Source organism: Hesperophylax consimilis, chromosome 9 (assembly GCF_061612785.1).
Source record: "Hesperophylax consimilis isolate HC1 chromosome 9, BYU_Hcon_1.0, whole genome shotgun sequence".
Lineage (NCBI taxonomy): Eukaryota > Metazoa > Arthropoda > Insecta > Trichoptera > Limnephilidae > Hesperophylax > Hesperophylax consimilis.
In genome coordinates this window covers 40,548,599-40,575,016 of record NC_142844.1, presented here as the reverse complement: position 1 = coordinate 40,575,016, position 26,418 = coordinate 40,548,599, and the positions used below count along the sequence as shown (strand labels likewise).

Below are 26,418 nucleotides of genomic sequence, written 5' to 3'. Positions count from 1 at the left end.
TTTTGCTTTCTATTACTAAACACACGTATTGCAGTTATGTTGCTGTATATTTGTCCTTGAGTGGATAATTTTTTTTTTATTTCTTTAGGTGTTTCTTGTTTTTTTTATGCTTAATTGTGTATAATAAGTTTTTTCGAATTTAGTGTCAATTAATGTAAGTATATGTTTGTTCATATCTGCGTTAGCCATGTTGTTGACTTCCGCCGAAGTATTATCTTTTATTAGCACTACTGTGGTATCGTTTGCGAATGAAATTTTTTTTTCATATTTAGAGTCATTCAATATATCGTTAACATATATGATAAATAGCAAAGGGCCTAAAACTGTACCTTCAGGTATTGAGAATTCACTATATTCAGAGTCACTAACTTTATCAATTGACTTATCTTCTTGAGGTGTTTTACTAAGGACGGGTTGTTTCAGAGAATTTGAACAATTCTTCAAATTTCAAAGTTGATTTTCAAGTTCTGTCAGTTCTGTCAAGTAACTGACCTATAATGATAGAATATCAGAACGTGAATAGGACATTCACAGAACTCGCAAATGAACATTGAAATTTGTGAATTATTCAAATTTTATGAAATAACCCATCCTTAGGTAACTAATTCATTTTATTCAGTCACTAACTTGATCAATTAATTTAACTTCTTGAGATGTTTTATTTACGTAACTAATTATCCATGCTAAGAATTTTCCATTTATTACAATGGATTTTAATTTATTTACTAGTTTTTTATATTTATTATTATCACTGTTGGTATTATCTACAAGTAGTTCTGCTCGTGTTGAAATAAATAAATGTCCCAATTTTCTCTTATTTAATAAATCAAAACCAAAATTTCGTTTAAATCCATAAGATTTTTAAGTGGGTACTTTCCTACCTAGTTAATTATATTAAACCATAGATTTGGTGTAATATTTTTTTTATATTTCAAATAAAGAATTATACAACTTTTCCAATGGAACGATACTATCTAAGTGACAATTGTTCTCAAATGACAAAAATGGGAATGAGAAAGTCTTACCAAACACGACGATTTCAAATTTGAAAATAATCTATACTGAACCCAAAGTTGGTAGAAAAAAAATCAACCTCATTAGGGCTAACAATTAACTATTTACATTTGAGTGAAGTAATGGTTGGAGTAATCACAAACATAAACACAAAATATTACAAAGGAAAGAAAAAATATACACACAAACACATTAAATTATGGTATCTAATACATGCAATAAAATACATTCAATGAACCCTAGCTATTTGACAAATACGATATTTGTCATAATTTTTTGTCCTACATATAATGTCGTATGTCCATTATCATAAAAACCATTAGGATTATTACACAATGAAGTAATATATAAAATTTGATTTTAAGCCTAAGACAAATTACGCTATACGCATCAACGCTTATTTGGGCGTGGCTTTAACAGACGGGAGGCTAATCTCGGAGCCTGTGGAACTGTCATCCTCAACTAGATCAGGTAATTGACGAGATTGAAAGGAGTTGAAAATCTGTTATAACTTTCATAAAGACACGGAAAAGCGCCGCAGACAATTTTTTTTTACATGGTATCCCCAGGAATATGAATTATTACATTCACAGCCAAAGAAAAAACACAGCAGGCAAAAAAAATTCTAGGTCCGAGGGGAAACCAATAAAAGCTTTCGATTTTTGTTTTTCGGAAAGTCAGTATTTAAATAATATTTAGTCAGAAATCTTTCGGTATTTTCTTAAATGGAAATCTTTTAGTATTGTTCAAACCATATCAGCTTAACCCGCTAGCAGCCGAGTAGACAAATACGTCAGGAGTCTCGACTTCAATGTGAAACAACGCTTGCGGTTGCTTTGTTCCTTTCCCGTAATTCGTGGCTCGGTCATAGCACGGTCAAGGTATGCTCTGGTTATGTGGGTAGACTCTTTTAGTAAAAAAAAAAGCAAGTCTTGAATCCTCAACGGACATCGTTATGGCACCTAGCCGGGGCTCACTCCGGGTTTGGGGCCGTACAGAAAAATTGATAAACGTATTAATTTCTGAGTCCTGTGTCCTCAATGTGTACCATTTTCACAGCATCCTTAAAGCTGATATATTATGCCTTAAGGAACATATTTACAGGCTCGTGTCCCGCGTGCCCATAGCGTAAAGACGTAACTTTTTCAATAATATTATTAGGTAGTCATATTAAAACCCTTTTCTCATCACAAGTTTAGATTTGCTCGGCATTATGGCCCCCAGCTGATGTCTGCATTCAGTTACATTTATTAACAGTTACATAATTACATTCACACCATTATAATAACTCCAGGATGTGGTAAAAAATTATGATGTTGATAAATAAATAAACCTGTGAACATTTTGAAAAATGAGTATGTAATTCATTTCATCAAAACTTTGTGTGTCGACATTTAGTAACAAAAAAAATGATATTTTTGTAACCGACTGTATAGCATAAGAAAAATAAATTCTCAAATGATGAGAATTTATTGTTGAAAGGTGCAGACTATTATATCAACAAACAATAAGTATATTGCTTTGTTGTGCTAGTCTATAATTAATATAACAAAACGATAGGGGAGAAAGGATATTTGGTCGTAAAAACAAGTTATATTATAAAAACGATAGGGGAGAAAGGATATTTGGTCGTAAAAACAAGTTATATTATAAAAACGATAGGGGAGAAAGGATATTTGGTCGTAAAAACAAGTTATATTATAAAAACGATAGGGGAGAAAGGATATTTGGTCGTAAAAACAAGTTATATTATAAAATCGTTTATTTTTCCAATCATACTGTACACATAAAATATCATCAAAATAATTATATTTACAGATCATTTAAATCAATGAATTTCCATTTATACCTCTGAAACAATATAGATCTTCCCAAACGCACGTACATTTAAAAATTAATAAAAAATATATAAAAATTAACCTCTTAACTCAAACTAAACATAAAATATGGCTTACTTCAACTACATTTGTCGTGTAATTAATTATTCCCAATAGACATACAATTAAAAGCAAAGTCTCATATAATATTATTTACAATACTTTAAATTTAATATTAAGACGAGATTTATACATTTATATAATTAATATAGACACAAAATGTATTAAGTTTGATATATAAATACTCGGCTAGCGACGTTTGTATTAAATCATCCAATGCTAAGTTTGTGCGAGATCGGGTTGCATTTGTCCATAGAAAACAAACTGTGTTTCAATACAACTCCTAATTGTTTTAGCTAGTAAATAATACAGTATTATAGTACATAGAATATCGATAGTGTTGTGAATGGAAGGAATCAGTCTGAACGTAAATATACATAATTAGCAAAGCAAAGGTGAGGAAGAATTAGCTCTAAGAACTAACTGCTACACTATACATTTATCGGCCATATTAATTTAAATGAATAAACACAAAACGTTGCGCAATAGCAAACTTTTGTACAATAACAATACATATTATTACGCACATATCTTACTCCTGAATGAATTCTATCATCTATTTGTGATATGTATTTTTATAATGAAACAATCAAACAAACATAGTTGACATCTATAATAAATTCGTTTTTCTTCTGGATCCATGACACAGTGAAATTTAACAAAACATCTTACCAATAAAGCTAGTCACAGACGAGCGGTATAACCTCGCAATATATGTGGGCTTGGCCTATATCATATTACGTATTAGGTTATATCTCTTGAGTGTAACTGGCAACATGGCATGATACCACACGGCAGAAGAGATGTTCTAGCACAGCATAGCATGACAAGAGAAATGATGCTATTGAATGAAATGTCGAAAACAGCAGATATATTTAATTACTCTTTAAATAACCTTCAAACTTTTGTGTATACCTATCTTACCAAATGAAAGGATGTTCAAATAAGAAAAAATTGTAAACCAATGATTAATCTATGGTACAATCATTGACCAACAACATTATGTTAATCTCTTTATGACATGGTACATTTTCTGTTGAAGAAACTTCATTTTGTTTTTAATATGTTGTGTTTAGGGGCGAATGGGTTATTGAGCGATCGTTGGAGATGTGTTGTTCAAATTTCACTGACTAACTTGTATTTTGTTTTCTCCGAGACTCTAATCGAAGTGGATATTGAAGAAAATGTTGGAAATTCACATCTAAATATCACATAGCATATTTAAGGTGGGGATAAACATTTGTTAAAAATTAGTTCAATAATAAAGTTGTGGCAGTGCACAATATTATGAAATAATTGGACGCTATTTTAAAGTAAGATTTTATACGAGCAATACAACATACATTATGTGTAATGCTGATATAAAAACCATTACTTTTTACACATATACAATGTTACATGTAATATTTTAGACCAAGCATTTTATGTACACAAATAATCAATACTTAAATAGCTCAGTTATTCGTCTGAGGCAATCCTCTTAAATGAATATCATTTCATTAAGTTTAATACAAATTTTCTTAAAATTTAAAAAAAAAACATGGTTTGAAAACACCAATTTATGAACATTAAAATTTTTATAATGGATGCAATGAAGTTTTTGAAAAACATAATCATGTGATTTTTATAAAAATAATTTCGTAATATTGAATGGCGAAAGATCTTTTAAATAATACATGTTACAAAGCTGATCAATCTTTTCAACTTGATGGAAGTAACTACAAAACATTAAGATAACTTCAACATTAGTTGTTTGCTTGAGGTAAAAAAAAACTCTCATCGAATGCATAATAAAATACGATACTTCTTTTCGTAAAAAGATGTCATCAAAAATGTTTTTTATAATAAATAATTGTACAAAATTAAGTACACTTCGATAATTGCAGATAATTAACTTATTTCTGCACAATTTCAAATGCAATTTAATAAATCAAGCCATTTGGCACAACGCAAGCCAATTTCATTGCTTTCCTATCCAGGATTGTTTCACATTAATACAACTGCGTACAAAACAAGTGCATCCAACATAAACATCATTTACAAAATAAAATTCACTAGAGTGAAAGAGTAAACAATTGATGAGCAAAATAAATTGTTCAATTAGGTCCATACTACATCAGATTAATAATGCTTGAAATTTACTATTCTGTTACCGATACCATTTGATGAAAGCTATGGTGTTATTATGCTTAGTCGATCATTGCTTAAAATAATAATCCAATCAAATACATGCATAGGAAGAAGAATAAACTTTTTGCATGCGTAAACGATTAGTAGAAGAGGACACTCTTTAAATATAAATAACTTGAATTGACACTGTTTATAAATAAATATATAAACTGTGTCGACACATCAAAATAAATATAAGTAAGTTAAAAAACGGTGAAAAACATCAACATTTGTTTTAAATTTCAATAGTAACGCTCAGATCCACATGCAAACTCTCATTGATCTAGTTGCATAAATTGCATTGATAATCAATTAATATAATTAAAGAAAATGAGAAAAATCCGGAAATAAGGGGGTTGTTATAAAGATGATAATAGGGCGGGTGCAATTGATTGATTTAAATAATTTCTGGTGGTTATTTTTGTAATTGCTCAATAATTTTGTAGTGATATTTAAAATCATCTACAAAAATATTTCTCATTTTTAATTATTTGCTATCGAATTTGTGTGGCTTTACATGTGGCCATGTATTCTAGCACCAAAATAATAACAGTGCATAAACATCATCAGTCGTCGAGTATTCAGTTGAAGAATCAAGACCTATTCGCTTTTCTTAAAATAAATATCATTTTAACCGAAATAAGATTTCAATGAATTTTGTGCACATGCATAAAGAGTTGGAAAAATTCATTTTTACATAAATCTTATCACATTAACGCTATCTATAAACACTCAATTTAAGTATTTTTTGCTTAATTTTACACATTCCACGTTATATGGCAGTTTAACGAAAAGTTGTAGTCTTTTGTCCGTTTTCAAAGTTAATTTGAAAGTTTTGCACTAAAATTTAATATAAAAGGCAGCTTAGATCCTACGGCAGTCTTTTATCATCGCATCGCGTTCACATTAACAATAATTGTCTGTCGAATAGCATTCAAATATAACAGGCTGCACCATTATCAAACAACTAACAAATATTCATAAATTAACCAGTCTCCGTCAAACATCCCGTGATTAATTTTGAAATATTTCTTAATGAGTCGTAATGGGTGCGGCGAGCAATTTAAGATGCCGGTTATTTAAATTTGCACTATTCACTTTTAGTTGGATAGCCCATGGCGACCTTTAGGTCCTGATGGGATTCAAAGCCGGGTTCAGACGATGATCTCTCTGATGACGCGCCGGGTACGGGAGTTGGGGGTGGAGTAGCCGCTCTCGAGGCTTTCGTCGTAGCTCAGCGACAGGTGCTGCGGGGGCTTCTGCTCTTCAGTCTCCATCTGGTCCATGTACGGGTCGGGCAGGCCGCTCACGTCGTGGTAGGGGGATTCTACACCAAAAGAGATATTCATGTTATTAGGAGTAACAACATGTGCTAACACAGCGAGGTCATAAAGTATTCACACTTAGGTTCAGTTGTTTTATCCACTAAATAATTAAAACTGTGGTTTGGCCGATAATAAATTTATACACGGTGTCCGTAAACTTGGAGTACAAGCGGGAAACTTTTGGAGTCGGATCCACGTTTTGACGCATTTAAAAAACATTAAACAGCTGATATTAATACCCTAGCCACCGATTTACTCGTAAATGAAATTTAAATTAAAAAAAATCATACTGCAAAATCTACTATAAATGTGATGCAGATTCACCAGTTTTCCGCTTGTACTACGAGTTTCCGGATACATCTTTTTGCAATCAGGATGTAACCTTTTGCTATCTGTGCATCAGCTCAGTGGTCAGCGTAGATGCACAGATAGCAAAAGGTCACATCCTGATTGCAACATCTTTTTGTGCGCTCTTCTAATACCTATGTGTTAATGCCGCATAATGCAAATGACATTTTGGCATAAAATAGCACGACAAGAGGTGTGATGCTACTAAACGAGAATGTGAGAGACAGTAATGTATTTATTTAAAACTAAATCATTTATATTAAAAAATATATTTTAATTCACATAAGTCCTTAAAGTTCATTGTACTGTAATTAGATTATCTATCGAATATTTAATATCATCACAGAGAACTATACTTTTACAGATGTTCTAGCACAGCGTATCATGACAAGAGGAATGGTGCTAATGAATGAAATATGTAAAACAGTAGATATATTTAATTACTATTCCCAAAAGTGAGGAAAGTTGAAATAAGAAGTGTTGTACTGTAAATGGAGGATTAATCTATCGTACAACCTTGTCCACGAAGAATGAAATTGTAAATTTGTTACCTATATGTTGGTCCATCCGTTTCTTGGGTTTGTGTACCGAAGCATATGGATCCGTGCAGTATTCCTGCCGGGAGGGGTTCTGGCTTCCTCGCATGTTGTACTCGTCGGCCATGGGCTGGTTACTGTGCGTCATGTGCGGGTAGGGGGCGTAGTCATCGATGGCCCCGTAGCCCCCATGGGTGATGGGGTCGTACCCGTACGAGTTCTGGCGGTCAATGATGGGGTGGGGCCCTGAAGGCTGCGGGTTGCCATTGTTAGCCGCCGCTTGCATCTTCATCTGCCATAGGGAATCCTGAGAATTGACACTACCACCGTTGTTGGAATTGCTGTAGCTGTTCTCGATGTAACCCATATTGACCCCTAAAACAAAACGAAAAACAAATAAATAAAAGAAAACAAAATAAAAATTTCAGTCATTTTTTAAATCCATGCGTTCTCCTATGACATGCACAAATGACAGATGACAAAGCAAACGTAGCTTTGAAAACCTTTACCTTTGATGTTATAGCGACCGGCTAGTCCTTTTTGAGTAATGCATTGGAAAAAGAATATTAATTATGAAAAGTGATACACAAACACATAGTAATGATTTTTCGCCAAGCGATGGGATGGATGATTACAGCAAACATTTTACTTGTGAGCTTAGAAAGAAAATACATTTATTTCTTCTAATGTAACTTATCCAAAAGAATAAGAGCACTGGCATTCATTTTTAAAAAATAAAGCGAATTTTAATGAAATAATTGATACTTACATTCACCCCCGTTGATATTTTGGCCCGGATGACCTTGCACATTGGGAGCCACATGGTAGCCATATCCATTCTGCGTTGCGTAAACAGCGTTCTTAGGATCCTCCATTGACAAAGCCAGGTCCATCGAATGTTCCAGAGCTTTGTTCTCCAGTCCAGTTGTTGGGTAATATGGAGGAGGAGCTTGGTTCTGATTGGCCACCATTGAAGGCCTAACGGAATCCATCTCATAGTCCTTGGCATTCTGTTTCTTGGTTTGGTTTCTCTTGCAACGGCAAAACATAAGCAGAAGTCCAATGAACAGGACAAATACAACACAGGATACGATGATAGCAATCAAAGTTGGAGTTGCAAGAGCTGATGCCTCTTTGATGTATGATGGTCCAACTGTAAAAAATAATGAAAATTCAGTCAAGTATGATGGGAGCAATGCAAACTTGAAAGTCGAGTTTTTAAACATGTATTTTTCTTACTGTCTGCTTCGGTGTACTCTCCGCAATTCTCATGGTTGACCCTCAAACACAGTTTGACTCTGACTCTGGGATTGAGCTCATCAACATGCACCAGCCCAGGGTTAATATCATTGTTTTCATCCAGGGACCTTCCTCCATTCCTGCCCAGTCTGTTGGTGGACTGAGCGAGGTGATCAATGATGGTTTCCTTGTAAGATGGTCCATTACCAGATACATGAAGGGGGATGGTCTCGATGACTTGCCACGTGGCAGTTGCGTGGCCGTTCATGAGTGTCTCGACAACCCCTATCAGAGCCAGGCAAGTGGATTCCACACTGAGAGAGAGCGTCTTTGTGCTGGGGTCAAATGTGACTTGATCAGGGGAAGGTATTTTGTCAACTTTGGTTGTTGTCGAGATTTCATTGGAAAATTCACTGTTCCCTTTAGTATTAAATGCTTTGACCTAGAACATACAAACATGTTAAAAAATTTCGAAAACAAAATACATTTCGGACCCAGAGAACAACACTGTCATTGCATTTTTGCAATTTGCATCACGTTTGGACAATGGTATCCTTTGGGTACGATACAAATAGGTTCTAAATAATAATTAATAATGTACAGAAGAGAATTGTAGAATAAAGTAAAGACACATTCATAATATCATTTATTTCAGGGTGCGAAAATCAAAAATGCGTGAATAAAAAATAAATAAAAATGTCTATCGAAAAGAAATCACGTAATAAAGCTTTTTTGTAATTATTCACATAAATTTTTTTTGTCCTCCTTTTACCTTGAAAACATAAGTCAGATGCTGTCGGTTGCGATAAAAAAATATAAAAATCCAATGAATAAATGGGTTATATTGCGTCGTTTTTTATCAATTTACTAATAATAAATTGGATTAATGATGATTGAATGAGCAATGGTACACACGGTTATGGTTATTTGTGGTCAACTAAGTAAGAAATAAGTCAATAAATTACCTTGAAGACGTAGCTCTGATGCTGATCTAATGAAGTGACATTGCAAGGCACATTCCTCTGGCAATCGAACTCCATCCATTCGCCGTTCCTAGAGGTCATCATGGAGCAGTCGCCAGTGACCACTTCGTTGTTGGGCATCGCAACTCGTCTGTACGATACGAAGTACTTGGTGTTTTGAAGACCACCATCAAATCCTGGTTCCCACAGAAGCGTCACAAAGTTGTGACCAACTTCCGTCGTCTGTAGGTTGCGAGGTTTTTCGGGAGCTCCTTTCGGCTGCAGTTTAATCTGGGCCTTGACTGACCCCAACACATTAATCACCCTGCAATAGTAGTCCCCGTAATCATGGTGCTTAATATTAGATACTTTTAATATACTCGTGTACATATCGTTGTTATCGGTCGTTGTGTTGATTTCGTAATGTCCTTCGGATGACATGAACAAGGGTGCAGTGTTGGTTCCGAACGACCACTGGAATTCGGGTTTGGGGTAAGCTTGCATTTTGCAAACAACTTCAGCAGTTTCGTGTAAATCGAAGGCGACTTTGTTGTAACGGTGCAAAATGATAGGTTCGTCTGAAATATAGATTGACGAGGTTAAAAAATGCCTCAAATTGGATGTTGGCTGTTATAATATAAGTTGGAAGAGTAAAAAACAAATTTATGAAGAAAAAAAACTTACGCTCAATTCGAAGATGCATGCTGGATTCCGCTCGCTTGACTTCATTTTCGAAAACACAGGAATACACTCCTCTATCCTCGGGAAGCAGCTGGTTGCCTTCGATTCTCGCTTTTCCGTTGAATTTCAGATCACTGTGCACGTTCATAACCCCGTTCCTAACTTCTGTATTGACTGTCCTCACCTCATACAGGCTAGGCTCGGGGGTAATTTCTGATCCATCCTTAAGCCACCTTATGGAAGGCTTTGGCTTTCCGTGAGCGCTGCAACTTACGGAGAAATCGGGATCTCCGACTTTTTTAGTCATGTGAGGTTGCAGTTTTGTTTGGAATCTTGGAGATTGGTGAACTTCTAAATTGATAGAAGCCATTTCTCCGTGTCCCAATTCATTCGTGGCTTGGCAGTGGTAATTTCCCTCACTGCCGAGATGAGCGCTTGGAATAGTGTATTTATTTCCAGTAGCAAGAACGGTGGCCTGGGCACCCTGAGGTTCTCCGTCGCGGAACCACCTGTACTGTGGAGCGGGCCAGCCGGGAGGACTGGCGGCGCAAGATAGGGTCACCCCGGAGCCTTCTTGAGCTATGGGCCGGTCAGGACTGATTCGGGCTTTTCCAGGCTTGTGTCTAACGAGAACAGCGACAGAGGACATCCCAGATTTAACCAGCCTTTTTCCGTTTGATATAATTACGTTGGTAGCGCGACAGATGTAAGTACCGGCAGATTCGGCAGTGACCCTCGGCAGACGAAGAGAATCTCCGCTTTGTCTAAAATCAGGTTTGTCTTCTTTAGTCCATTCGATTGAAACCGGTTCAGGGTTTGACGTCACGTTGCATCGAATGTTGACGAGTCCTCCTTCTTCAACTTCTTTTGTTTTAGATTCAATCACAACATTGGGCGGGAACAGGACATCCAAAATCACTTCTTGTTCTCCGAGTTTCCCCAAGCCATTATCGGCAGAGCAAGTGTACTTGCCGGCGTCCAGCACGGAGACTCTGTGGAGCATGTGGGTGAAGGAGGTAGAGATAAACCTTCCATTGCGAGTCCACCGGACGTTGGAAACTTTGGGTTTCGAGTCCACTTTGCATTCCATAGTGGCCGTTCCGTCGACTTCAACTTTCAAAGGGTTTTCTGGCCCAACCTCGACTCGCGGAAAATCTGAAAAGAAGCAAATAAAACAACATGACAAACTTATTGAAAACGATACGATCGGAATACATTATTTCTTACCGAAATATAATTTTATTCAACATCAATCGTAATGGAAACGTGCAAGAATTTACAACCGAATTCTACTACAAGGAAACTTATCTCTTTTGAATGTGTACATGTTTTTACTGAAAAAAATAATTTAATATTTCCGTTTAAACGGAGCGAGAGGTTTGTATATTTAGTGTAGAGAACGACCGGGATATGGATCAGAGGAACTTCTCAATGGCACGCGTCCTTATCCGCTAGAAAGCTCATTCCGCAATGCGTGAAAGCGCTCGCAATATCTAAATTCTGCCCCATTATCGATACCAAATATTTACTACTAAAATATTCCTCTCTAAGTAATAATCTCAGAAGTTTGTACGTAATTCAATTTAGCGATTTTTAAAAATCTGCGTGAAATGATCATTACCATTTTATTATTATATTTAGTATGCGATATTTCAACCATAATCAAAATTTGATGTGCAGTTATTTAAAAGATGAAATATTTCTTTAATACGATGATAAAGAAACTGTAAAAAGTTTATTTGAGAAAGATATGAAAGCGAAATAGCTCCAACAAACGGAATATATTCCATTAAAATAAAGTACTTACAGATAGTTTGAAGTTGATTGAGTGCCGAAAGAAAGGCTTTATGCGAATTTTAATGCTTGGAATTTATTTTATTAGCTTAATTATTCCCACTGAGCTTTATTTGTGTTTATTACGCCAATCTGACAGAATGCGAAAACTGAAAAGAGATTATATCATCTACTAACAAAAACTTTATTTTGATATCGGTTAATTTTAACTAAGGAGAGATCAATGGAAAAATAATTTTATTAAGAAATTAGCATGAATTGTAAAACACATGTCTGGTGATAGTAACGTGTCTGTTCAATCAAGTAGAGAGCCGCGGATGACGAGCAATGTTTGTATATAGAAAGGCGCTTCTGTAAGCAGTTCTGGTGTAAATATTAGAGTTATTCTTACCACACGGCCATGTGGCTTCCGTGGCACATTAGGTCAGCCGGGTTATAGATATAGAGATGGACTATACGCCGATATATCTCAATTGACTTACAATTTCCAAGTATTGATTATTACTATTATCGACTAACTGACCCAGTTCAGTTGCTGGGAAATTCAGTATGGGAAAAGCTGAGTCCAAACAAACCCCAAAAAGGTAATGAAAATATGATGTTATTCGGTTACATGTTGCTTTGTTGTCGTCACGCAAAGGTTCGCCGTGTATTTGCAATCTGAATTAAAATGAACATAATGTTCTTGGGTATTAATTTGATTTCATGTCGAGATAACGTCCACGTCGTTATAATGATTAGAACATTACAAAAAGTCAGTTGTAAATCTTTTCCTACATCGAAAATGTCTACAAGCAATTTAATCTGCTAATTCAATATTATTTTATAACTAACTACTGTGTTAGATATAAAATATGACCAAGGATAAACAATATTAAAAGATGGCTTTGGAAAACAGTTCGTGTAATTTTGTTTTTTTTTTTGTAAATTCAAACCGACATACTATTGCACCACGTGCCAAGCCAGCACTATTTAGTCTGCAAGTGCTGCTATTTGACGAGCAAAACGCTAAAACAAACAAATATGGTGAACATTTTGCTAGTTCGGAGATATAAATAATGCTTTCCTTTATTTCATGTTTTCAAGTAATTAACGGAAAAGAGAGTTTCATACGCGGAGGCAGACTAAATAACATTATGATTTGCCGACAAACATTCTTGATATCTTTAAGTTCAAGCTTCGCTTCCTCTCGTGGCTTGCCTTGGAAGGAAATCAATTACCGTCATAATTCACTTCATCCTGATAAACTGGCTACACTAGCGGCCAAATTGCTAAAGAAAATCTACACTTACTAAGATAACTCAAGCCATGTATTTTCTGGCCACTACGACCGAACACAAATACCGAGCAAGTTGGCTGATGATTCTTTTTACGGAGGTGTAAGTTATGTGTGCTGTAATTGGGGCCGATATCTGTTATTACTTATTAGCTTCTTTGTAAAACCTATTTTGTTAGGTAAAAGTATTATTGCGAGAGAAATAAAAGTGTCAAATAGACACAACGTTGAACTAAAGGGCCTAATCCGTGTCGTCACAATAATAACAAGTAATGAACGACCATTGTGCGTGGTTGGTTTGTTAACAATTCAGCTCAAATAAGCTGAAATCTTGGATTGTGGATAGTGATAAAAAGAAAGGAAATTTCTTCCACAACTTATGAAACCTAATTGTTAATTCCAAGACAACAGAATCGTTGCAATTTATTTAGATGTACCAGTGTATTACACATTTGTGATGGATTACGAATGCTATGATTGACAAACAATAGTATGTATTCTGCAAAGTTTCGTTTTATATTATTATGACATCAAAAAAGTGAAAATAATAAATCACTCGAAGAAAGCGGAAATCAAGGCGTAATTCGTAAAAAAATAAATATTCAGAAAACTACGGAATTTTATTTGGTAGCATGGTAAAAATAGCAGATACTGCTGGTCGATACCTTTTATTACGAGCGGAATATATTTGTGGAGAAAGATATCTCGGACGCTACCGAGCATAATGAGACAGAGAAAGGTACCAGAATGGAACCTGGGGAATACCGGGGTATTTAAGGGCGCTCGTATAGAATTGAAATTCCAGATTACGTCAGCTCCAGCAGAACAAGAGGGATCAATTATTGCTGAGGGAGTCTTGTTTACTTCATCGCAGTCTCGACTAAATATTTCATTATTCTCTTGGTCATTGTAGGTTTAGCTTACGGCTTGTAAAGGAAGAGGGAATCTTGTTTTCGGTCCACGGGGTGGGAAAACATCGCGTTCGGCGTCGGAACTAATTCAGCAGATGCCTTCTCAGCAACGGAAGTAAAATCCATCTAAGAAAGTGTGAATTGTAAATCCGCTAAGCGATATGGAACTCAGATGAATTTTCTTGCAACTGCTTCAGACGATAAACAAAGTTTTACGGCTTATTATTGATGATGCTGTTAATCCTACCTAAGGTAAGATCCGTTTCCACGAATAGGGGATTTGGCAGAATCTTATAAAACTCCAGTCTCTTATAGTCCAGTCCTAAAATATGAAATTCATCATAAACGAAATACAGACTTCGAATACTGGTTCGAATATTGGCTTTGCATCCAGAGGTCCAGTATTGGAATAAATCAAAATAAAGATTATTTCTGCGTACTGATCAAGATAAATGTTTACGAAAATGTACTAACATATAAAAATCAAACTCAAACAATTTACATATCACAAAAAATAATAATAAAAACCATATTAAAAAAAACCCTATTCATATTCGTCCGAACTTTTATTCAAACAATTTAAGGTCAGAAAATTAAGTGCATTATACTTCTACCATGCAACATTACAAATTTATAAAAACTATATTCAAAATAAAATTGCACCAATTGCATCTTAGACAAACGTCAATACTTCATACTCCTAAATGTAAAAAAAAACAATAGGACAGTTCAACCATGAATATCTCGGAGTTAAATTTTTTAACTCATTACCAGAAAAAATTAGAAACATGAATGCAAATATAAACGAATTCAAAAGCCACCTTAAAAAGTATTCCGAACAGTTGAACTGAATCATAACAAACATAAACCAATATAACAACACCCCCATACACACAAGCCCTGCTTATTTATGGGGGTACATCAAATACTAATATTATGTAATTAATAACTGTACTATATTGTGTAATTATATTATGTAATTGTTATGTTATGTAATTCGTGTATCTTTTTTTACTAATAAAAATATATATATATAGCTGAGCGCTAGTTCGGATTACTGACATATCAGTTCCAATTTTGAAAACGACAGTGAATAATTTTTTTCTTAAATGTTTTTTTTAAGGAAAGACAAACATTCCCAGGTTACTAATAATCTGACCATATTTGAAAATCTCCTGCTACCATCGCAGTAAGCGAAAAATGTCTCTTGTGTTGTGATGGAGGACTCAGCCAGCCGAGGAATTGATCACACTACTCCTGTGTGACAACTCACCACCGACCGCTATATAGCTTATTTATTATGTAAGTCCCTACCTTAATGGTTGTCTGAATTCTAGACACAATCAGTTCCAATTTTGGTAATGCCACTTAAATTCAAAACAAATCAGAGAGACTCACAACCGAAAATAATATGTTTGATGATGTGGGAATTTAATTTATTTGGGCTATAACACGCCTGTTTCAAAATACAGTTTATTTGCACCTCATTGCAGACTGGATAAAAGTAACTCTCAAAACGTGGGAGATGGACGGCCCATTCAAAATCCAAACTTTCGTTGAAATGACTAGTTTTTTGCTATTAGATATGAATCGTTAAGTATCGTTGAGTGAATAACTCTTTCTCTAACCTAAATATGGAGAAGGTATAGGTTCACTGGCTTCGAGTAGATGGAACTCATAAAATGCAGAATTACAATTAAATTTTATGTATATTATGGAACTCATAAAATACATAAAAAGAAAAGCTAGTCTGGGCTAGTATGTTATAGAGAATGCATATTAATCACGCACTATACAATTTATTACCGCGCGGAATGCGTTCCAAACGTGTGAAAAAAACCCAAAAGCAATCGCATCTCAATAAGTATTTTAATTAAGCGCCGTACAGCAGACACTTGAAATCTCTTCACCAAATAACGGGGTGGGTTTCACGTTTCACGCTTCAAGTTTCAACGAATGCATTCATCAGGTCGGAGCTGGAATGTAAATATCTGAAAGTTTGGCTCAAGTGCAAGTTTCATTCCACGGTTCACCATTCATCGTTCGATTGGCCGAGTGCTGGATGCGGGAGGCTGCGCCAGTGTTGGTTATCTCTCGAGAGGATTAATTGAGATGACGATCGGCGGCAGCTATATGCCGATATGAAGCGATATGCTCAAGTGGTTCTGGGATTCGATGTCCATTAACGCTGAGGTTTATCACTCTGGGTGGATATATTTCAGTAAAGAATTTCATTACCGACGAAAATAGACATTCACAGTTTACGTTCTTGAAAGTGTTAGTCTTTCTAACGAAAACATGGGTGCTAGTAATAACACAATCTAGTTCATTGTGGATACGAGTAAAAGCACTAGACAGGGTTTAATAAACGTTCTGTCACATGATAACGAACTATTCTGAAGTGCCTAATATGGATGTAGTGAATTGCGCGATGAAATAATACACCATAATCTTGTTTATGGCTATTAGTTAATTCAATGTCTTGAAAATATTATTATTCACGAGGGGGTGTACGGCCATGATGGTAAAGGCCCGGCCATTTTACAATTTCGAAGTAATTTATCGCGAGGTATTCCCGGTTACTATAGTTTAAGATTTACTACACGCTTTTATCTTCATCTTCTCTGCGGTCAAGTCCGCTGCACGGCGAACTCCGCCATCGTAGGAATTCTTAATACTGCAAGATAACGACCGGCATTAACGAGACAATAGCGTAAACCTCTAAACCGTGGTTCATAATGCTTCAAATTAAATTAAATACCCCCTTCCTAATTCATCGCCTCCTGGTCGCGTGACGACTCCGGATGCTCACTGTTAAACACAAAAATACAGAGCCCTACTTTTCCCGCGATAATGCATCGCCATTTTAATCCCATACTCTTTCTCTATACTCCGCCGGTGTAGCCCGTTATTATAGTAAATGTTGCCTATCGTGGCGAATTTACTTATCTGATGGAGGCGAAAATGAAGACGGATTTCGCTGTTGTTTTGATTTAGGTTTTTTCTTAACAATTATATATTTTTTTCATGTGTACATTTAGGCAAGAAATATAGATCATGTTCAGTAAAACAAAATCACGTGTGAAACGTACAAATGAATATGCGAAGCGAATGCTAGAGATAAAATTATGAATCTAGACTGGAGAAATAAAACAAATGTAACACTAAGCTGAGACATAAATGTAGATTTAGCAAGATATAAGTTCGATCGATTCCTGTAATATGCACATTTGTTACGCTTGCAGCAATTGCAAACCCGTCAGAACATTCTTTATGTGGCCGGGATATAAATAAGTTAAGTATAAAATAAAATCCGCATTACCGACCGATACCGGTACCGGTACCGCGGTACCCGTACACGAACATAAAACGTTCCGGTTTGCTCGGAAGTGTATGAGCTAAGATTTAGGGCTAGACAGCAAACTCGTAATTGTTTCCATAACCAAAAAGCTCCCTCAATCAAGTGAGGAATAAGCGGTTTAAAAGCTTTCGTGTATCCGCGATGTCCCGGCGGGGGGATTATGGCGAGCGTGTAGAGCAAAAAGCTCTTCGGGGTACCTTTATTCAAGGAGCACACGTAAAATGTGATAAGCTAATTTATAACCAAAAAGTTCTCGCAATGTAAAGCTCACTGTTCTCTGTTCCTGCCCCACACCCATTCACTCTCCTGGGCTCCCGGAACTTTGTGGTGTACATGTATACAAAACACAGGATCGATTATTCGACACGTGGAAATGTATTCACTCGCTTCTTCTTCTTCGTATGATGGAGGATAGTCGGTAGAGGCCGAAGTGGGTGTTTCTCACTAAAAACTCCCGAAAAATACTTTTTTTCATTTAAATGGAGCTTTTGCTTTCAGTTTTTATTTATTGTATTTTGTAGATATAAAGTACGTATGTAGACTTTCAGTTTGTCACAATAACCATTGTAGATAACCTAGATTTACATACCTCGGAGGAAGAAAAATATAACAAAATTAATTAGTGTTTTTTTTTACGCAAAATGAGAACGACTTTTGACATCTGGTGGGAAAGGGGTAAAGTAGGGGATATAATTGGAGTGGGTGGAAGCTGGTGAGAACATAAAGTGCGCCTAATTTTGACTTGAGGGTGGTATTTGAGAGCTAACCCCGTGAGTAGGTACATACATTTGAACAAATAAATTTCTTTTGTTAGATAATTCATAATTAGAAAACTTTTCCTTGATACAAAACCTTATGTTTGTAGTGGTACGTGGGTAGGTAATTAATTAAATTGAAGCTTCGAGAAGCAGATATTCTAGTAAAATGCTTCCATGATAACTCAATTCAGTGACAATTCAACACACCTTTTAAAAAGAAATATAAAGTAATTAAAAGAAATGAAAAAAGAAACATATAAACCTAACCTATGTAACCTATTTATTATTTACATTTCGATGAGTTATCCAGTCACCTAGTAAAATATATTGCAATTACTGGCAATCGAACAAGTAGTGTTCTGCAAAAAAATAGTTTAACAAAAAAATATAGCCTGTGGTAAAGTGTAGAGGGGTGCAATATAAGAAGGGATAAAATACGAGAAACCAGGAACGGAAGTCAGTATGCGCGGACTATAATACCTTGAAAGTGGTATTTGATAAATTTGAGTGATTAAATTGAAAGCTGGAAGCTAAATATGGTCCGATATATTTATAATCGCTAACGATGCAGATGGTGGTTGTAGTGTTGGGTTAGGGTTAAGAGGTAATCACGTATGAGACCAGCAATAACGCAGGTCCATTGTTGGCACGTCAGCCTTTATTTCACCCCGTAAGTAGATCGCGGCCGCTAACCGCGCTCTTACGGCTTCTCCCGCTCTCCCGGCCTCTCCCGGCTATTCCCGGCCCTCTGCCTGCTCCTTCCCGGGAAACCTCAGTAATCTAAATGATAAAATGGCGTGTAACTGCTCGGTTTGTATGCCAACAGACAGACTATCGTATACAGTCACACAATACACACTCTGTGAAGTACAGTCTAGTTAAGCGGGTATTGTTTGCGAGACATTTACAAATGAAACAAAATTTCCGCCGCCCATTAAGAGCCATGCTAATAAGTATACGTATGGGAGACGGGCATTTTAATAAAGGGAGTCGGAACGGATAATTCCTACCATTTCTTACGTTTTTATCTTTTAAATATTCCAAGTATTCGGGTGAACAGATTTATCATCCGAAACCCTTTGTTTATATATTATCCCAGATATTATACTAAAAACCATACACTAATTATCATCGCGTAGGCGTACCAAAGGCCATGAATACTTAAATATAAGATTTGGGTTCATAAATTATACATCAAGTCGTTAACATAATATAAAAAGCATAAATTCTCAATGGTTTTCCATTTATTTCATAACCACTACAGTTTTTATTAGTGGCTTTCTCGGCGGAAATATTTGAAATGCCACCTTTATTAAATTAATTTAAAAAAATCTGAAAGTAGCTGAAGCTTCTTGAGCATTTATTTTCACTTCAAAGCGTAAAAGTTCTCGTCCGTATTATTAGTGTTTATTTGCAGTGAAACATATTTGCAAACGAATCCTTAGGGGATGAAAAATGGTAAGAAATTCACAAAAAACACCCTTCGCCGAAGCCATCCTCGCTTGCTTTATAACGCTTCATTTGAGTTCGACCATTCATAAGTCCGGCTCACGATTCCGCTGCAACGGAGATGTACGGGAGATCGCATAAACATCTGTTACGTGTAACGAGTAGGTACAGCGATTCCCGGCACAATAATGGGGAGATCTAGAATCGGGTCGAACAGCAACAATGACGGCAACTCGCAGGCACAAAAACCAAGTTCCATACAACCTGCACCGTGGCACTGGAGACGCTAACTTAAGCATCGATTGTTAAATGAGAGGCGGGCCTGGCTGTTGATCTTCCCCGGCAGAAAGGTTAGACTTTAGTAAAGGGTAACTGCTAAACTGACTTAAATCTCTGATACAAGATTCTCCGACATGATAGCGTGCTCCAGAAATAGGTCCCTTGTTTGAGCTGTGTATCGGAATCCAGTCACTCAATTAATAAAACACCGGAGCAAAAGCTTGATTATCTCATTCCATCGAGTTCTCGGAATTGACTTAATAAGTTTACAATCCTTAAAACGTAAGATAAATAAAGTACCTCTAATTATAAAGAAAGTTGGGTTATTTCTTTGTCTCAACTTTAATTGAAGTGATTGCTTCCAAGGGTGGAATTGGAGATTGCAAATTGTCGAAGTGGGATTGCTCTGAAGCGAGTTCTTTAAAACAATCGAAATGATATTCGAGAAAAGCTCGGGAAAGTTTCTCTTCATTTGTTCTGTCAACATTTCATACGCTCCGAAATCGCGTCGGAACAATCAAAGGATTTTGGAACTTTTAAACGGAAAGTCCCGCTTTAATAAAAGGCCGGTTCAGACCGACTGAACGTTTGTAGGCCTTTGTGAAATCGACAAGTGTGAATATTTGTACGCATTAATGACCCTTCCTAATAAAATATGTCAGCAATTTAGAAGCGTCACTCTTGAGCTTGAAGCTTCGCACTTGAAGTGAAATGACACTAAACTGCGCTATATAAATACTATGTTTTATTATTATTATTTCGCACGTCGTAAATTTCGTTATAAAAATAAAACGATACGGACTGGACAAGAAAATTGATATCGTAAAATATGCCCGACACTTTTACTTACATTACATTATTACGTTATACATCATGAAAACTTTGTAGAACAATATTATGTAGCAGATGGCGAGATATTTGTAATAATACAAATATTTGATTTACTCCATCTGAATATAAACTTAGTCTTTGACATTTAATGGTGTACAATTAATTATAATCGATTTTAAATTAAATCGGTCAAGATCATCTATAAACACAGGGTGTCCAAAAGTCGCGTCGTGCTTTGTACTCATGGCAGACCAGAATATCATGATATAAACACTGGGTGTCCAAAAGTCGCGTCGTGCTTTGTACTCATGGCAGACCTGAATATCATGATATAAACACTGGGTGTCCAAAAGTCGCGTCGTGCTTTGTACTCATGGCAGACCTGAATATCATGATATAAACACTGGGTGTCCAAAAGTCGCGTCGTGCTTTGTACTCATGGCAGACCTGAATATCATGATATAAACACTGGGTGTCCAAAAGTCGCGTCGTGCTTTGTACTCATGGCAGACCTGAATATCATGATATAAACACTGGGTGTCCAAAAGTCGCGTCGTGCTTTGTACTCATGGCAGACCAGAATATCATGATATAAACACTGGGTGTCCAAAAGTCGCGTCGTGCTTTGTACTCATGGCAGACCAGAATATCATGATATAAACACTGGGTGTCCAAAAGTCGCGTCGTGCTTTGTACTCATGGCAGACCTGAATATCATGATATAAACACTGGGTGTCCAAAAGTCGCGTCGTGCTTTGTACTCATGGCAGACCTGAATATCATGATATAAACACTGGGTGTCCAAAAGTCGCGTCGTGCTTTGTACTCATGGCAGACCTGAATATCATGATATAAACACTGGGTGTCCAAAAGTCGCGTCGTGCTTTGTACTCATGGCAGACCTGAATATCATGATATAAACACTGGGTGTCCAAAAGTCGCGTCGTGCTTTGTACTCATGGCAGACCTGAATATCATGATATTTATGACTTACTAAAAAGTCGTTTTAATCGAATTACCTTAGAAGTGCCATAGCTACAAAATTCTGTATTCTAAGATTCTATTTTTATTACATAACCCTGACCAGCCCTGAAATTGAACACGGTTCTAAATAAACGTTTAAGAAAATAAAACGTTTTTGCCCAATTCACGAGTTAATTTACAAAAAAAAGAAATATTAAAATACAATACGAAAGAACATAATATAATAAAAGAGAAAAGTTCCAATAAACTAGTAGTTTGGCAATGGGCGCTTTTAACGTTGAAAAATAATCATAATACTTATTTAGCAATGTAAATAAATACATAAATGTAAATAACTTATATGAACATGTAAAGGCATATATTATGAACACATTCGTACAAATACATAAAAACAAATACACATACACGCACATTATAAAATAATAACAATATTAAAAAATGATAATGATAAAAAAATGATAAAAAATGACAAAAATAATTTCTTTTGAATATCAACCAAGAGCTGCTAGGTCTACAGTGATAATATATATAATAGGTATAACCTACAGAGATATACATGATATATAGAAACTATAAAATGATATACCTGTATGCAGTTAGAAATAGTTTGAATTAGAGATAATAGTCTAAAATAAGAGCAAAATCTTAAAAATAATATTTGCTTTTAAATTTGTACATTTTTCTCTGCAGGCAACATAATTAAGCAATTAGGTATCGCGTAGACCAGCGTTATTTGTATATATTTACTTACATGCTTCTTGCAAATCAAAAAAAAAATTCAAAAAAATATCAAATCTTTATTTAACGTAAAACGAGTGTGCTCTTGTTTATTTATGTATAAAGCGTTATTAATATGTTGATTGTACTGAAAGAATTTAATACCGCAGAATTGCGCTCATACTGAGAGAATTTGGAGGCTCTGATAAAAGTTATTATTTATATTAACTAACTGTATGAGTTTTTTTTTTAATAAATCTACAGTGTTTTTTCAGAGATTGATGAAATTTTGCACACATGACCTTCAAAAACGGAGGGAGATCACTGTCTAAGTGAGATTTCATAAACCAACCCCACCCACTTTCCCACCACTCAAAGCAGAAAATTGATTATTCTTGATGAAATTTTGCAAATTTGAATTTCAAAATAAGAGGAATATTACCGTCTATATTTGATTTCGAAAAACTCTGCGATGTCAATATTAGAATTCCTCAGTTAGAAGTTGATTAAATTGTTGTTTAATGAAACTACAGGGTTTTCCAATAAGAGGTGTTATTTTGTAAAATATCAATGGTTTCGTTGCTTGTGTGGCACGTAGCGCCGTCTTGTTGAAAGTAAACGTTGTCCAGATCAATACCATCCAATTCCGGCCATAAAATCATTAATAATCTCTCGATAGCGCAATCCATTCACTGTAACTGTTGCTCCAGCCTCATTTTCAAAAAAGTAAGGTCCAATGACTCCGCCGGACCATAAACCGCACCAAACAGCTACGTTGAGGATAGAGAAGATTTTCAACAATAACTCTTGGGTTTTCCGAGCCCCAGATGCGACAATTTTGCTTGTTGACGAAGCCACCGAGGTGGAAATGTGCCTCATCACTCAAGATGATTTGTATTTTATTCACTCAAGTGAATTTTAATAATTGAAATGCGTTGTTGAAGCGTGTATCGTTCCATTTTTATTAATGGCGTAGTTTATAGTTGTCAAATGTCAAAAAATGACAACTTCAAAAGTAAGATCTACCGAAATAGCGGGCTATTCAAAATAACAACTCTTATTGGAAAACCCTGTAGAAGAGTTATAGTTGCACGTTTTTTAAAGAAAACCAGAAACTACTCCGTGTATTAGATATAATGAGAGTTTAAAAACAGAAATTACATTGATATACATTAACTACCTAAAACGATTAGAAATAATTGACCGAGGAAGTGCATGAACGCTTAGAAGCTCAAGTAGTAGTATTGGTGATATAAATGATTTAATTTATGTAATTGTAGAGTAATATTAGTGCAAAATTTTATTTAAAAAAAACATTTTTTTATTACTCCATTATTTTAGAATATTCCTACGTAATGCTCGTGTTATTTCATAGGCTTGAACAAAGATATTAGAAGAACGAGATATGCTATGTTGGCCGCCGGACCGTAGCCGGAGTACTACCTAATAAGGGTACTTTGAACGGTATCGGGACGTGTACGCACAGAAATCTGTTCTATGTATTAGTGCGGATACCTTAGCGATGCCTTAGCGTAAGCGAAGGTGTGCAGTAGTATTGGTGAACAAAACCGGCGACACTCGGCAAAACAATTCCACTCAGTACGAACTGCGCATATCACATCTCGTTCTTCTAATATCTTTGGGCTTGAATAATATAAGATTATTTTGTGGTACACGATGTTTTACGTAAACACTTGCGGATTTAAATACACAAGTCTCTCTTTTGCGATGAGAATTCTGTCATAAAAGCGAGCCCAGTAGATTATACGATCATGTTTTTAAAAAAGGCTAGCTTTTCTGCACACTACCTATTGGAATAATAATTACTGACAACCCGGCAAACGGCTAAATAGTGGCTTACCCTACTCTAAATCATCTCAATTGTTCAGTTCAGGAGTTTTTTTAGTTTTGTATTTCGAAAACGCGGTTGGTTTTAGTCTTCTTTAAATACAAAACCCCAAAAAAACTACTGTAGTTATCATGAATGTTGGTGGTACATGTCACGTTTTGACTTTCGGGTTTTGGGAGGACAGATATGTAGTATGTAGGTAACTGTGTGTTTATTTGTGTAAAAATTAAGTGGTCTCAAGAATGAGAAGGAAGCGACTCTACAATACCCCAAAATTCAAACAATATGTACAAAACCACACCGAGTGAAACATCGATCATATGTACCTACTATTGGCCGAATGAAACTTCAATTATATGTGTGTTCCTGGGAGGCAGTTAACATCGTGTATATTTATATAGCTGTATAGAAGAGCAGAATACCAAATTTAAAATTAAATTTTATTTCATTAGAATAGATTAAAAGCTTAACCCCTTAAGCTCATTTGTTCGCATTTGGTTGTCTCCCTTACTGCCATGGTGAGAAATATGACCTAAACGGTGTTAGAAAGAGGAAAAAAAACACGCATTATATTCAAATCTAGAAGTTATTCAGAGAAAAAATAAAATGTGAAACTCTATGAAACCGAAGGTTTTTGCGCAATTTGAGAAAAAATTACGAAAATTATTTTTTTTTACGGAAAATGAGGTAACAGTTACATTTATAATACAACTGTCTAATAAAATGTGAGTGTGTTTTTCTTTTGTTTCGTTATCAAAAATTATAAAAAACTATATGTTTATTTCTAAAAATAACACCTGAAAGAGTATTTAACACCTTTCAAAAAAAAAAATTTCGGATATGTTTATAAATATTCAATTTTTAATTGCAAAGCGAAAGTGCTCCGACTTTTGACAGAATATGAGAGAATTCTGAGGGGTTCTAATGTTTATAAAATATTTCGAAATGGTATTTAAAACTACAAGTCTTAATAAAATTCATATTTTGTTATATTACTCACCAATTCTAAGCACGTACCTACCTGAAAGATTTTAACTAGCGATTCCTGAGAATATTTTGAGTTACAAGATGTTATTTTGCTGTCCGATAATATATATTATTTGGATTAAAAATAACAACAAAAACTTTGACTTTGTTGCGACTATTAAATAATTACAATGAAGGCAAACTCACAGTTAACGCTGAGTGTAACAGTAGCCTCCAGCTTCTCTCCTTCGGGAAGAGCCCTGTTCCACACGACGCACCTGAAGATGGCACCATCGTCTTCCCTGGAGGGGCTCAGTGTTAGGGTGGCACTGCTGGCCTCAGAGCGAGATATTCCACTCGCAAGCACCTCCTCCAGAGGGTAGGTAGAACCTTCGCGGTACCATCTGCAACAATTAATAAACAAATGTAATCAACCAACGTATGACTGAAGTCCTTTAAGAGAGAGAGACGGCATGAAAGCGGGACAACTGTAATATTAGTAGGTACACATGTAAATATTACACAAAACAAATAATATTATTTATTTACTTACGCCCTGTTTGGGGCTTCATACGGTTAATACGGTATTATACATTACTTAACTACTTCAGTAACATTATTTTGACTATTTGGGATGTTAAAAGATTTTACGTGCGACTGTCTCAAATTCCCTCATTATTCATATGGTAGTTAGTCCCAGAAGTTTTTTTTAAATCTATCAACAATAACCAATTATGGTATCATCAAAATTATAAGTTTACTCGACGAAATCTACATACTTAAATGATAACGCTTACGGAAATTTAAAAATATATTTTTAACACGTAAATGCATATATGTGATTGGAAATGTAACTATATTAACTACAATATAGAAACTAAATATTCTAAAAAAAGTGCATTACTTTTACTTATATATCAAAAAAAAAATTAAAGTTACTGATAACATTCTCAAAACGTTAATGTAAAAACCACAAGCGATTTACACGATTGTACAAAGAAAAATGAATTCTGCTGATGTATTAAAATCATG

At 35.4% G+C, this 26,418-nt stretch overlaps 1 protein-coding gene across 1 annotated transcript in view; it reads right to left on the bottom strand.

Annotated features, from left to right (window-relative positions):
• Positions 1-2,782: 2,782 nt before the first annotated feature.
• The window catches only part of ed (hemicentin protein echinoid), a 249,377-nt gene continuing 225,741 nt past the window's right edge, over positions 2,783-26,418 (bottom strand). Inside the window, exons 4-10 of the mRNA XM_089635966.1 lie at positions 25,594-25,790; positions 10,215-11,366; positions 9,534-10,108; positions 8,569-9,010; positions 8,099-8,482; positions 7,345-7,704; positions 2,783-6,447 (exon numbers count right to left, since the gene is read on the bottom strand). Coding sequence (XP_089492092.1) covers positions 6,275-6,447; positions 7,345-7,704; positions 8,099-8,482; positions 8,569-9,010; positions 9,534-10,108; positions 10,215-11,366; positions 25,594-25,790 — 3,283 coding nt within the window. The 3' untranslated portion in view covers positions 2,783-6,274. The remainder of the gene's footprint in view (positions 6,448-7,344; positions 7,705-8,098; positions 8,483-8,568; positions 9,011-9,533; positions 10,109-10,214; positions 11,367-25,593; positions 25,791-26,418) is intronic.